We start from the raw sequence: 14,861 nt of genomic DNA, 5'->3' as shown, positions 1-14,861 counted from the left end.
AGATAATGCTGCCCGCTTCCTGTTCACAATGTCACCTGAAAGTGAGAACAGGCGTTCGCATGGCACTGTTGTAGCCGGTGTGACAAGATATTTACATGCCAGCTGCACTAAAGATTCACATGTTCCTTCATGCTTCAACCACCATTCCAGAGGACATGCATCCATGCTGATGACAGGTTCTGCTCAATAACAATCCAAAGCAGTGCGGACCAACGCATGTTCATTTTCATCATCTGAGTCAGATGCCACCAGCAGAAAGTTGATTTTCTTTTTCAGTGGTTTGGGTTCTGTAGTTTTTGCATCGGAGTGTTGCTCTTTTAAGACTTCTGAAAGCATGCTCCTCCACACCTCATCCCTCTCAGATTTTGGAAGGCACTTCAGATTCTTAAATCTTTGGCTGAGTGCTGTAGCTATCTTTAGAAATTTCATATTGGTACCTTCTTTGCATTTTGTCAAATCTGCAGTAAAGTGTTTTTAAAATGAACAACATGTGCTGGGTCATCATCTGAGACTGCTATAACATGAAATATATGGCAGAGTGCGGGTAAAATAGAGCCAGAGACATACAATTCTCCCCCATGGAGTTCAGTCACAAATTTAATTAACTCGTTATTTTTTAATGAGCGCCATCAGCATGGAAGCATGTCCTCTGGAATGGTGGCCAAAGCACAAAGGGACATACGAATGTTTAGCATAGCTGGCATGTAAATATGTTGCAATTAGGGATGTAAAATGTTAACCGGTTAAGCAGTAAGCATTAGCCTTACTGGTTAACCTGCCTTAACCATTAACCTCCAGGCCGGCCAGCCCCAGCGGCCCTGCTTTGGCCAGCCCGCCGATCCCAATGGCCCCGCACCAGCCAGCGCGGCCCCAGCCGCACCACCCAGAGCAGTGCCACCCGGCCAGTGCAGCCCCAGCTGCCGGCCCTTTCATCGGTTAACCATTTAAACAAAATATTTTTAAATAATTTAAATGGCTAACTTTTAAAACGGTATTTACATCCCTACTTGCAATGCGGGCTACTAAAGTCCCATGCAAATGCCTGTTCTCACGTTCTGGTGACATTGTAAATAAGAAGTGGGCAAGCATTATCTCCCGTAAATGTAAACAAACTTGTTTGTCTTAGCGATTGGTTGAACGAGAAGTAGGACTGAGTGGACTTGTAGGCTCTAAAGTTTTGCCTTGTTTTGTTTTTGAGTGCAGTTATGTAACCAAAAAAAAAAAAATCTACATTTGTAAGTTGCACTTTCACAATAAAGAGAATGCAGTACAGTACTTGTATGAGGTGAATTGAAAAATACTATTTCTTTTGTTTATCATTTTTACAGTGCAAATATTGTTAATCAAAAATAATAATATCAAGTGAGCACTGTACACTTTGCATTCTGTGTTGTAACTGAAATCAATATATTTGAAAATATAGAAAAACATCCAAAAATATTTAATAAATTTCAGTTGGGATTCTATTGTTTAACAGTGTGATTAAAACTACGATTAATTTTTTAATCGTGATTAATTTTTTTGAGTTAATTGCATGAGTTAACTGCGATTAATTGATAGCCCTACTAGAAGTACAATCACGTTAAAAACAAACCTAACCAAAATCAGTTCCTTGCCTCGACACCAAAAAATAATTAACCAAAGATTAGATGAAAACCTAAACAATACACTCCTTTTTCCCTCCCCCAAAGCTTAGGGTAATAGATGCGCAATGCAGGAAGTCCTGAATGTTGACAAATTTTGGACCAGTTAGGAAGAAATAGTTTCCAAAGCTGACAGCCCTTACTGCCACGCTGCCAGAAAACTCCATTTCACGGCAAGGGGGCTCCAGCTCAAAGCATCTATGCTGACTGCAGAAATGGCAGTGTTACACATTGAAAGGTGGCCTCTCAAGCAGGCCTAGCTCAACTCATTTAGGGCTCTATACGTCAAAATAGAGAACACATTTAGAAATCGCTGCACATTTAGAAATCACTGCACCATCCCCATTTTTCCCAGCAGCTGGAGATGCAAAGGCTGGGGCCTGGATTTCCCTGCAGGGTGTTGCCTCTGGACCTCCTTAGAGTCACACCCCATCCCCCACCACACTAGCCATCGCCTTGTGTACCTACCTAATAGGTTTAGCCTACAGCCCAGTACATGCCTAGCAAAGTTTTCAAGCCTGCACTTATGAGTCACTTGTTCCTATGTTTTGTCCATTTTCTCTCTCCATCATTATCTAATGAACAAAGGATGTACTGTTGGAGGATTTTCAAAATTCCAAGTTTTCTGCTATCATCCTATCTTGCCTTTCAGGCCAAACAGCAATGAAACAAACAAGAAAATTTAGGACTACAATTCATGGTAAAAATACAGAAAATATTTCTTAATATTCACAATGAGTACTACCCAAATTTTTTAAATACAAAGTACAGTCTGTTTATTCTTATAGTAATAAATAGCAGGTTCTTTTAATGTATTTAATGTATAGCCCAGCCTATTTTTTCCTTCACAGACAGTATTTCCTGTTTGCCTCCACTGCCTTACGTATGGCCTCTACATGTACCACCTTCCCTTCCACAGTCATTGTTTCCCTTCATCGGAGCCTCTGAGTGGTGTAAGGAAAGATAGAATTCTATTACAAAAATCCAAGCTTTGAGAGCTGCCCACAGAATAAAAAGGAAAAGGGAGATTTAAGTCTTTGACAGAACATGATAAAAGTATTATTTCCCCAATTGCTAAGTCATCTCCTTGTCTAGTCTGCAGCTGTGGTACACACCTCTGTTATTTCCACAGCAGCTACCCTCCTTTATAATCCATGAGGACAATTACAACTCCAAGAGAGAAATATGAAAGCTGTTTTTTCCTGGAAAATGCAACTAACAAGGAAGGACACTGCACTAAGATGGAAGAGGGAACTTCAGGGAATCATAGACGGTGGGTCTGACCTGCTGGTAAGGGGAGAGGTTCAAATCACTTTCTTTTTTTTTTTTAAGTATCAAAAGACAAATTGCACATGAAAGACAGACTTATGTGTTAAACAATCATGAAGTAAGTTTAAGTCTGTCACATGGCCAAAACATGTGATTCCACTGGGTGGGGTTTATTACATACTGTTGAAGATAGTTTACTTGATTTTCAGAAATGCATTAATCATTTGAAAGTCACAGTGTCTAAAAATCTGGTAGACACATGTCCTATGCAGACCAAAATACATCTGTGGAACCATTTTGGGACACACAAATGATGAAAAGTGCCACTGGAGTCAGTTTAATAACGGTATTTTTTTAAATATCAAAATACACACATGAAAATACAAACGCTATTAATAGGCTTGATCCTGCAGCCTATGAACCCCAAATGTCTACTGATTTCAAAGAATTTAGCCTCACTGTACAGGCTACAAGACTGTCTCTCTCAGGCTGAAATTTACCATTCCTGTAATTGACATCAGATTAATATCAAACTATTTCAGCTGCAGTAAAAACTATTTTCAAAAGATTTGATTGAGGAAAGAGACACTTTCTACTCCCCCTGGAGTATGTCTTTGAGAAGAGCTCTGTGGTTGGGAAGTACGCTCTTTGTCCTGAAACATGCAGACTGGATTAAGGGGGATTGACAACTTCTGCCTCAAAGTTTATAAAAACCCAAAATAATTTCTTCCTACTGCAGACTGTCATTTTGCCACCAGCAGAAGAGAGGTGTCTGAGGTCTAAACGTGGAAAAGAACCCCCCTGAAAGGAAGTCATTTATTTGCCATTTTTCAGGCTGTATATCTATCCATGAGTTTTTGTCCTTTCCTTGATTTGAAAGGTTCAATTTTGAAAGAATCTCCCTGAAAGGCAGACAAGATCTATTTCTACCTGCCTTACACAGGAACAAATAATCTGGGAAAGGAGCATAAAGAATTTTGCTTGAGAGTGCGCACCCAGTCTCTGCCCAAATTCTGTGCTCATTCCTCAGAACAAAGGGCTCACTAACAAGGGGATGGGATCTGAGCAACAAATAAAAGGTGACTTAAGCAAAAGTCCAATGATTACAGAACTCAGAGAAACACTGTAGAATCCATCTAAAAAGAGAATGTTTACCTGCTCATGGTTAAGATGGGTTGACTGCCATTGTTACTCAGGAGAAAACAAAACTATGATGTCTACAACCTAAAATGCTGGCAAGGACTGGTTACCCTGATGCTTGAGAGGTCAACTATGAAATGATATTCTGCAGTTCGCAGCAGCAGCAGCTCTGCTTGAGTACAGAATGGCCTCTGAGTTTAATTGAGCAGCAAAGTAAGCCTGAAGTGGATGAGCAATATCTTGTGTCGCTATCACACTTATGAATACCCTCTAAAGTCTAGTGTTACGAGACATGAAGAGTCAGGCAAATAAAAAGTAAACCCATTTTTTTCAAAAAAGAGATTTTATAATCCATCATCTATTAAATGACAAAATACATTTATTTTAGCTGATGTAAATTCACTTCATCAGGAGGAATAAAGCAGTACTTACAGATAATGATCAGGATCAAACTTAGCAGCCTCAGTCTCCAGTCGTTTCTGTCTGCGTCCATCTGCAGGAGTTAAGTCTGGATCCTTAACATCAATAACATCACTGAGTTCATCCTGGAAAGGCAAAAGGAACAAAAAGAATAAATAAGAGTTTAGAAGCGATGCTGAACGGCCTTATACTAAGGTGAGCTATTAGGATGATAGGTGCCACTACCAAGTCTCCCTTACTGAAAAGCTATGCATTATGGGAAAGGCTGCGATTTAGTCACAGAGATCATGGAAGTCACAGAATCAGTGACTGCCAAAGACCTCCGTGACTTCAACCAGCGCCAGCTGGGATCTGCAGAGTCCCCTGCTGCCTGTGGAGGCAAGGAGCTGTGGGGTTCCCCTGTCGCCGCTGTGGCGGGGTGACCGGGGAGCTCTAAACCCACATGGATGGTGGGGACCCCTGGAGCTCCCAGCCCACCGGCAGATGCCCAGGCTCCCCATTTTGTCATGGATATTTTTAGTAAAAGTCAGGGACAAGTCATGGGCTTCCATTAATTTTTTATTATTGCCCGTGACCTGTCTGTGACTTTTCCAAAAATATCCATGACAAAATCTTAGCCTTAATTATGGGTCATAATGCTATGCCTTTCACTGCATAATTTGTTTTTATGCACAATTAGTATAATTACATTTATTTTGTTTTTAAGACACTGGCCTAAAGTGGAAACAGTAAACAATGAAATAAAAAAAGCTTTGACCTGGATCCAGTATTTCCCCCATATTTTACAATTCTACCGCTTTTTGATTCATAATGTACCTGCTATTGATTGCATGTTGATTGTAATAATTAAAACTGGGTGCTATTCTTGTTAAATCTACTTCAATCAGCTCTGCTCACCTGCACCACACTTTTTAGATACAGACTGAGCTGCTTAAATAAAAAATGGCCAAATGCCTTAGGTGTTTCCAACACTATAAATTCTGTTTGGGCTTTTCTCTTGGTTACAAAGAAAAAGATGCACTATTTTTCATTAGTGCCTCAAATCTGCAATACTTAATGAAAACGATTGCAATAAAGACACAGACAAAAAACAGGCATTATTGTTCTTGCAATTCTAGGGCCCAGCCCTACAACATGTTTCGTATCCCCAAATCCCCACTGACTTCTACACTCTGCACCTGAGATCGCAGGACTGTTTAGGCACAAATTGACACGGTTAATATTGAAGTGGGCAATCCTTAGTAATTTGGAATTTCACTGTAATAATCAAACTAATGGGGCATTAATATGGGTGTAATATGTACTTCTGCAGGAATTCCATGGCAACAGATCAATTAATATACGTGCTATTAGAACATGAAAGCTTTCCCCCAAAGTTACTTCACTTTTCCACTTTAAGACATAATAATTCATGCAGTAACCAATTTATATGGTCTTGGTATTACAGTTAGAGCTGATAGAAACGGCTAGTACTTCTACCTATTGATATTATGTACATAAACAAAACTTTAGTTAGTAAATTGTCTATAATCTACCATAATAAATGCTGTACATATTTGTGATATCTTTATGTAATCCTTATTCCCTGCAGGGTGGAATAAGATGGAGATGAACTACAAACAGTCAAACAAAGAAACCGTTTAGTGTATATTAGCAATGCAGATTTAAGCCTACAATTTGAGACTTCGATCCAGCAAATTGTTCCACACACGTAGATTCCTGTGCCTGAGCAGTACCCCACTGACTTTACGGAGTCTACCCAAGCAGAACAACTTGGAGGATTGAGGTCAAAGTTAGTAACAGTATCTTCTAGGCAAATAATACATACACCAATCTTATTTCAATTGTTTTGAATAACTGTGTGAATAATTGAAGTGTCCTTTTCAGTTCATTTTACTCTGAGATAACTCTAAAACCATAAGCAGTTTTACTATCTAGTTAATAACTTTATTATTGTAACTATCTGACATAAACATGTATAGTTAGACAAGAATGCAGTAATTAGTCCAGACTGATGCACTTCTTTTGCAAGTTAGCTGGAACTTTCTCCCTAGACTACACACATACAACCAACTATAGAGTATATCCTTCAAAATCCACTTTTAATTTTTGGATATAAATTCAAGATTTTTTTTTACAATTATATTAAACAAGATGTATGCATTTAGCACTAACTCTGAAAACAAAAACACAGTTTATCAACCAACAACCCACGTATCTGTCTTGTGACTGACTTCACTAATATACTGCCATGGATCCATAGGATATGTGCTACACCTTAGCTTTTAAACAGTTTATTGAAGGTACCCCTTTAGCATTCCAGATCCCCAAGAGGTCCCACTCTTCCTCAAGGGTAGGCCACACAGCCCCATCGCTTCCGAGACTGAGCGTCTGGGTTCCAGCACTCCTGTTTCTCTTCATGAACTCTGCCCAGAATATCCAACTGAGATGGTCTCTTAACAGGAGTCTTTTACCATATTCAAGGATCAGTGCACCTCAGCAAGTATCTGCAGTGACGCCAGGCAGCTATGTGACAAAACACCTACGCCTCCTGCTCTTTACACTCAGCACATAGCAGTACAAAGCACAGAGGGAAACTGAGGTGCACACTGAATTCATAAAAGTACTACAAAAAATTCCCATATCTGTCACATATCTATGTATTTTAAGTCGTTATATGGCATTCTAATCTTTAGCATGTTTATCCTCATACCACTTTCATGTAGAGAAGTAGCATTTTCCTTATTTTACAGCTGGGCAATTCAGACAAGAGAACAGAACTGACTATACAATAATCTAATTTTGCATTAGATAGAATCTTTGCATTTCCAAGTTGATAGTTCAAAGTATTGTTTGTCCTCATTTTTAGACCCATCTTTTCAATTACATAGAATCATAAAATCGTAGGACTTGAAGGGTCTTCAAGAGGTCATCTAGTAAGTCCACTCCCCCTGTGCTAAGGCAGAACCAGGTAAACTAGACCATCCATGGCAGGGGTTTGTCTAACCTGTTTTTAAAAACCTCCAATGACGAAGATTCCAACTTATTCCAGAACTTAACTACCTTTATAATTAGAAAGTTTTTCCTAATATCTAACCCAAATCTCCCTTGTTTCAGATCAAGACAATTACTTCCAGCTCTGCTTCAGTGGACATAGAGAACAACTGATCGCCATCCTCTTTATATCAGACTTTAACATATTTGAAGACTGTTATCAGGACCCCCCTTAGTCTTCTTTTCTCAAGACTACACAGGGCAAGGTTTTTTAACCTTTCCTCACAAGTCAGGTTTTCTAAACCTTTTGTCACTTTTGTTGCTCTCCTCTGCACTCCCTCCAATTTGTCCACACCTTTCTTAAACTGAGACCCAAAACTGGACACAAGACTTTAGCTGAGGCATCACCAATGCCGAGAAGAGTGGAACAGTGACTTCCCATGTCTTACATACAACACTCTGATGCGTATTAAAAGGAATATTAGACATTTTTGCAACTGCACCATGTTGTTGGCTCACATTCAATTTGTAATCCACTATAACTCCCAGATCCTTTTCAATAGTACCACTGCCCAGCCAATTATTCCCCATTTTGTAGTTGTGCATTGGATCTGTTCTTCTTAAGTGCAGTACTTTGCTCATCTTTACTGAATTTCATCATGTTGCTTTCAGATCAACTCTACAATTGATCCAGGTCATTTTGAATTCTCACCTTGTCCTCCAAAGGGCTTGCAACCTCTCCCAGCTTGGTGTCATCCGCAAATTTTATAAGCATACACTCTAATCCATTAACCAAGCCATTAGTGAAAACACTGAATAGTATCAGAACCAGGACTGACACTTGTGAGGACCCACTAGATACATCCTGCCAATTTTACTGCAAACCATCGAGAACTACACTTTGGGTATGGTCTTTCAACCAGTTATGCACCCACCTTACAATAATCGCATCTAGACCACATTTCACTAGTTTGCTTATGAGAATGTCATGTGGGACTGTGTCAAAAGCCTTACAAAAAAATCAAGATATATCATACCTACTGCTTCCCACTATCCACTAGGCCAATAAACCTGTCAAATGAGGAAATGAGGTTGGTTTGACATGATTTGTTCTGAACAAATATATGTTGCTAAATTGAACACATTTGAAACATTATTGCACTGACTTTAAGTCCAATTGAAATCAGCATGCTAGGTCATACCAAACACTATAAACTTAATAGCGGTCACTTTTAAAGAAAAATTACACACCTGCAATCGTTGGAACACTCCTGATTTCAAATTTCCAAACCCATAGCAGCATTGTAAATGTAAAGTGCTTTCTGCAGTTTCATGATAAGGGGTCTGTTCAATTTCCCAGTCAAATTCTTCCTCTTCCTCCTCCTCCTCGGCTAGCTCAGCAGAGGTACCTACAAATGTTTTGTATCACAAAAAAGAAAAGGATCTCAAAGTTACACTTTGACTAAAGTATCAGCTAATGAAAAAATTACTAGTTAATCTATGAATCGGGCTTTTTTTGTTTTACTAATTTTTTTAACTATTAGGAAAACTTCTCTAGTATCAGATGACCCTATAGTTTCCAGAGAAAGGAAGGAAAATGGAAGATCGACAAAGGATTTTTGCACCATCAACACATTTCAGCAATAACAAAGTCTGCATTCATTTATCTACTGCAGTTTAGATTATTTTTCTTTAAAATGGCACTATATAAACTATAGTTACAAAGTTCAATGTTATTTTTAAAACTAAGCCATGAAAACTATCTGGGGGATAATTTAGTAGTTGTACATATAAATGTCATCTAGGTACCAAATGCACAAGTATATATTCACTGTGTGCATATGTGTGGCCCACATACCAGTATACAAATTAGATCCATGTCCTTCTTAGCTAGTGAAAGCCTGTGAGTAAATTCTGGAGTTGTTTTTGAATGTCAACACCTCTATTCAGGTGTGCAAAACATCAGGTGCTGCTGACAAATCTGTTACTTCTGGGGGAATTCTGCGCCATTGGGCATGTGCAGAATTCAAGTTCACCACAGAATTTTTTTTTGTCCACAGAAAATACATTCTGCTAAAGAGGCGCTAGTTACGTCTTTCACCCACCAGGGGCTGTTATGGCGCCAGAACATAGGTCAGCTGCTCCTGGGTGGGAGCAGCCAGCTGCAGATAGGGAGGAGAAGATGCTGCATTCCTCACAGCGCCCTGCTCATGGGGCCAAGTGAGGAGGTACAGGGCACGGGGGGACAGAAAGCATAGGGTACATGGGACTGCTGGGGGGGCTCAGAAGAGCTAGTTGGGGGGACAGAGGCACATGTGCCTGACTGAATGAGAGAGGCTAGAGATCAGCCAGGGTCTGCATGGGGGAGGGTCCCCAACAATTCCTTATCCCCCCCACCGGAAAAAAAACAACTGCTCAATACTTCTCCTGCCCACACCCAACAACCTTCTAGGTTCACTCCCAGGGTCATTCCAAGCAATTACTTCTCTCTCCCTCAGCTCCTCCACTACCCGAATCCCCCAAGCCTTTGCACTGCTTCTGAGGAGTGCAGGAAATACATTTCTGTATTGTAGTTTAAATGAATTATTACTCAAAGTTCTGTATTAATATGCCTAGTAAGAAATCTATTTGTCAAAAAACATTTCCTGAATCTTTTTTGTTGTCTGTATTGTTACAAACATACTTGCTGACAGGTATTATGAAATAAATTACCAAAATAATTCAAAGTGGCATGATAATATTGTTATTTTGAAATATAAAATATGCATTATTTTGCAGAATTCTAAAATATTGTGCGCAGAATTTTTAATTTTTTGGTGCAAAATTCCCCCAGGAGTAATCTGTGCTCAAATGGCTCCACTATTTTCTTTAAGAGCTCCCAATGAATGGTTATGGGTCACTGTTCATCTGCACCCACAACTCTCTTTGGCAGGGTTCCACAGGGTTTTACACGACCCACCTTGTTTGACATGTCTCTAGATCCATCAGGAGGATCAGAGAGGATGTATGTGTATTTGTATGACACCTACATCTAAAACTTTATTTTATCTTAGTCAGCATGACTGAGAACCCTTCCCTGTGCCTAACAGAGAGTAAAGCTTGGATGAGAGCTAACCTGAAGAGACTCGATCCACAGAAGACTAAGATAATGAGCAGAGACTGGAGGAGGCAACTGGAAGGAATCTCAGGTTATATCAGCTTTTTGATTGAAGGTCGTGTGCCCACCATTTGTAACACAGGTTCAGAATTTGAGGGTTCATGATGGTTCATTATTGCCTCTCGATAGCCAAGTGGCATTTGTTCTAAGAGCCGTTTTTACACATACTTGGCAAAAAGACAATGACTTTATTTTGGATGCAAGCCTCATCAGTTATGCTTGCTTCTATCACCCTGATGATTGGTACTGCATTGTGCTCTACCCTGCATTACACCTTAAGACCATTCAGAATGCTCAGATAATCAGTGAGCCACATTCTGTACTATTAAGCAATATTTCATACAGAGAGACCCTTACGTTAATGCTCCATGCACGATCAGGGCCCCACATTCCTACATGCGATAATGGAGGCTCAGAGAGAAACCAGATATATACCAAGAGTGAAACTGTGGCCCCACTGAAGTGAATAGCAAACCTCACATTGACTTCAATAAGGCCAGGATTTCACCCCCAAGATCACAACTTTGTATATTTAAACAAAAAACAAAAAAAACAACCACACACACATACACAGAAAGAGATATTGCTAATTATTTGGTAAGAAGACAGACAATCACACAATTAACCACATTTATTAAAACTTTCTTCTATATGTAACAGCATCCTTAGGTCTTTTGCAGGGGTTGAACCTGGGACCGCTAGATCTAATGAGCTAAAAGACCAGATACCTTAGCACAAAGGCAGCAGAAGAATCTCAAACCTCTGCATATACAAACACTACAGGAGAACAAAGGATTAGTAAGTGTTGTTATTTTGAGAGAGTGCAAATATAACTCTTACAAAACACTTTCTCAAACCATGTAAATGTATAATGCACTTCACACAAGGGAAGTTTTCTTGCTTACAAATTCACCTTACAAACAAACAAAAAATCAACTATACAAAATAAACTTTTAAAATATGTTATATTTTCCAGTGTCAGTAATCATACCTATCTCTTCCACTAATGGTTTAACTGATCTAGATTTCTTCTGTGCTAACAGAGCCGTCAGCATGTCCAACCCATCAAAATACTGACCAGAAGTCTCCTTAGGCAGTCGAACTGTAAAAATGCCTTGAAAGAGAAGTTAAAATTTCGTTCAGATGTATAACAATTTAAAAGAAACTGTGTAAAAAAATGTACAACCATTTCTCCTTATTGAAGCTAAATGTTCGGGAAGCTATTTGGGTGTATTTCACCCAGGATGCATGCAACTAAATTTTTCCTATGTGTTCATCTCTATGCATTTTTTAGAGTTAACCTGACTGTATGAATTCCACAGAAACCAGATAATTAAATTCTTTTTCAAAAGGTACACAAATGCTGCATCATTATCATTTATGGTGATGTCTTGACACAGCTCATATAACAAAGATAGAATAAGTACATTTTTATTTTTAAACCTTTTTTCCCCTCAATAATCAACCATAAGATTAAAGAAAGACACATTTAATATTCTGATGCATATTTTATTTCAGGTGTATAAACATGCCTTTGGAGGCAGCAGACTGTATCTTAATAAGCCCAGGTCCTGGTTACAAAACATTCTTGTGGGGCTTTATTTTGTTAATTGAATAAATTGTTGAACCAGATAGTTTACAATTTTAAGCCCCAATGCTGCAGTCACTTTCACACACACAGATATTGTACTTACATCTGCATAAAGTCCCACAGCAATCAACAGGCAATGCACAGAGCTCAGCACAGATCTCATTACAAGATCCAGGCATTAAATTTTATAAATCTTGAGCAATTTGTACATATATTATTTACCATGAGGCCTGAAAATGTGTGTCTACTTCCATGTTTTGACATCACCATATGAAAGATAATGCAGATGTCATAGCAAATATGAATATTGTATGGTATTTCTACTATTGCTGCTTCAACACAAATTATAATTTCTTTCTGGAGCTCAACAAAAACTTTACTAGTCCTGTCTCTACAGCAATACATTACTTTTGGTGGGATGTAGGATGGCTGATGTGTGTATTTCCATTGATTTCTTTCATAAGACTAGCCAGATGTCTGTCTTGAGATTTGCTCTCTTACTAGTTACTGAAATTTATTCATTCTTATATTTCTTGCAGGCTGAATAGATTACTGATCTTGGTTCAGTGACTTATATCGTTCATGTCACATTGGAAGAAATCATATACATAGACCTTCCTTTAACAGGAACATTATGATCTGTATCCATGAAGAATTCAGCCTTCGATATAGAAAGTTCTATTATGAGAGCCATTCTCACTCATGGTTGGTCACTCAATGTCCTTTCAGTAGATGAACACCAGGGGCTAGCTCTTCATGCCAGATAAGAACAGAACATGGAAATGTCATTACCTTCCTTCTTTTTAGCTAGCATAACCCATTTGTGTTTATATGGTAAATGTATACAAAACAAAACACTCTGAACTACAGGTTTTAAAACACAACCAGAACCAGGAGGAATCCCAGTTAAACATGCTTTGCTGCAAGTAAATTAAAAGTTCTGTGTAATTACAATGCAGCAGAAGGTACATTAGTAGACATACTGTGTTGTGTTTTTAATAATAAAAAAAATCAACATTAACAACTAATACCTTTGTCCACATTATAAGATGCTTTTTCTCTTCCATCTTCCACAATTCTTCCAGGAAGAGTTAACCTATGGACAAAGATGACATGTCTTATCAAACACCTGATTTATCATCTAGACTAATGGCTCGACCAGTAAAAATATATGGCACATTCCCTAAGCAGTACAGAGGATTTAACTACATGACTCTCCTTGATGTTAATGGAAGTCATGCAGCTAAATCCCTGTGCGCTACTTTGAAAGTTTACCCCCGGTGTAGTAATGAAAGAGATCAGCATTTGAGAGAGAATTTGATGTTCCTGTCTTCCCAGCCAGGATAGGATCAGCATCACTATAGAGAAGACATCCTCGGCACTGTGTGTAACAGGTAAAGGATTTTGCCATTTCAAGGAATGAAGAGAGTTGACCCAGAATGACAAGATAGAAAAATCCTTCTGTTATTTTAGACTAATTGATATATTTATTGTCCACCCACCTACTCAACCCCCCTTATTGTATATGAACAGGTGCAAGAGAGGAGAGCTGGTGCTTTGATGCTTGAAGTTCCCATAACAAGAGAAAGAAAAGAGCTGTTAAAATTACAAGATACTATAGGCGAAGGGTTGTCAAACTTTTTCAGTGCGGATGACCTCTTAATATTGAAATTGTTTCATGGATCTTCTATACCATTCATCATTGCATTACTTATCTAACATGAAAAAGTAATATCAGGAATGCATTTAACATATTTTAGCTTCTTTTAATGTGATTTAGCAGCTGGAAACAAGAAGAGAACCAGCACCATGTGACCAGCCAGTTCTCTGCAGACCACAGTATAGGAACTGCAGCAGTAGAATGTTCTGTAAGACACAGATATAAAGTTGATTCTCTTTTCAGTATTTTTATTTTATGAAGCTCAAGGTTTTAAAATCCCTACATTACTTGCCTGAGAAAGTAAGGCTTAGCATAAAATTTAAAATCCTTTCCTTCAAAATATACATCAAACTCAGAAACTTTGGCATAAGGTACATTGATTGTTATAGTAAGAAAATCTGGGTCCTGGCTCAGTTCAAATGCTGGAGTTATCATGATGAATGCAGCTGAACAGGCAACCACACTCCCTGTAAAATCCTATTGAAAAAAAGGAAAAAAGAAAAAAAGATTACCTTCACAAAAGATAACTACAAAAATAAATACACTTTCTACAACAGCAATTAAGCTTGGAGGAGAATGTGATATCTTCTATACACCCGTGAATAGAAGATCTGTGAACAAAAGAACTGTTTACATTTTCATCTTTGTTTACATTTTCATCGTCAAGAATTGTAAAACAATCTCTTTGGTTCCTAATTATAGCTCTTTAATCAAACCAACTAAATGAAGATAAACTCCTGAAGTATTTTAAAGTGCCAAGCATATTCAGTATGTAAAGCATAGAGCTGATCGTGCTAAGTTTTGGTTAATTAACTACTTCTAATAATCATGTATCAGAGGGGTAGCTGTGTTAGTCTGAATCTGTAAAAAGCAACAGAGGGTCCTGTGGCACCTTTAAGACTAACAGAAGTATTGGGAGCATAAGCTTTCGTGGGTAAGAACCTCACTTCTTCAGATGCATCCCTCTGTTGCTTTCTAATAATCATG

General features: G+C 38.5%; 1 protein-coding gene across 1 annotated transcript in view; it reads right to left on the bottom strand.

Annotated features, from left to right (window-relative positions):
- Positions 1–14,351, bottom strand: part of SHQ1 (SHQ1, H/ACA ribonucleoprotein assembly factor) — a 106,306-nt gene extending 91,955 nt beyond the window's left edge. The window contains exons 1-5 of the mRNA XM_065408150.1: positions 14,167–14,351; positions 13,246–13,310; positions 11,615–11,737; positions 8,718–8,875; positions 4,485–4,597 (exon numbers count right to left, since the gene is read on the bottom strand). Of these exons, the coding sequence (XP_065264222.1) occupies positions 4,485–4,597; positions 8,718–8,875; positions 11,615–11,737; positions 13,246–13,310; positions 14,167–14,309 (602 nt within the window). The 5' untranslated portion in view covers positions 14,310–14,351. The remainder of the gene's footprint in view (positions 1–4,484; positions 4,598–8,717; positions 8,876–11,614; positions 11,738–13,245; positions 13,311–14,166) is intronic.
- Between the last annotated feature and the right edge of the window lie 510 nt (positions 14,352–14,861).

Source organism: Emys orbicularis, chromosome 7, assembly GCF_028017835.1.
Source record: "Emys orbicularis isolate rEmyOrb1 chromosome 7, rEmyOrb1.hap1, whole genome shotgun sequence".
Classification (NCBI taxonomy): domain Eukaryota; kingdom Metazoa; phylum Chordata; order Testudines; family Emydidae; genus Emys; species Emys orbicularis.
Note: the sequence above shows the minus strand (reverse complement) of the source record. Positions and strands in the feature narration are given on the sequence as shown.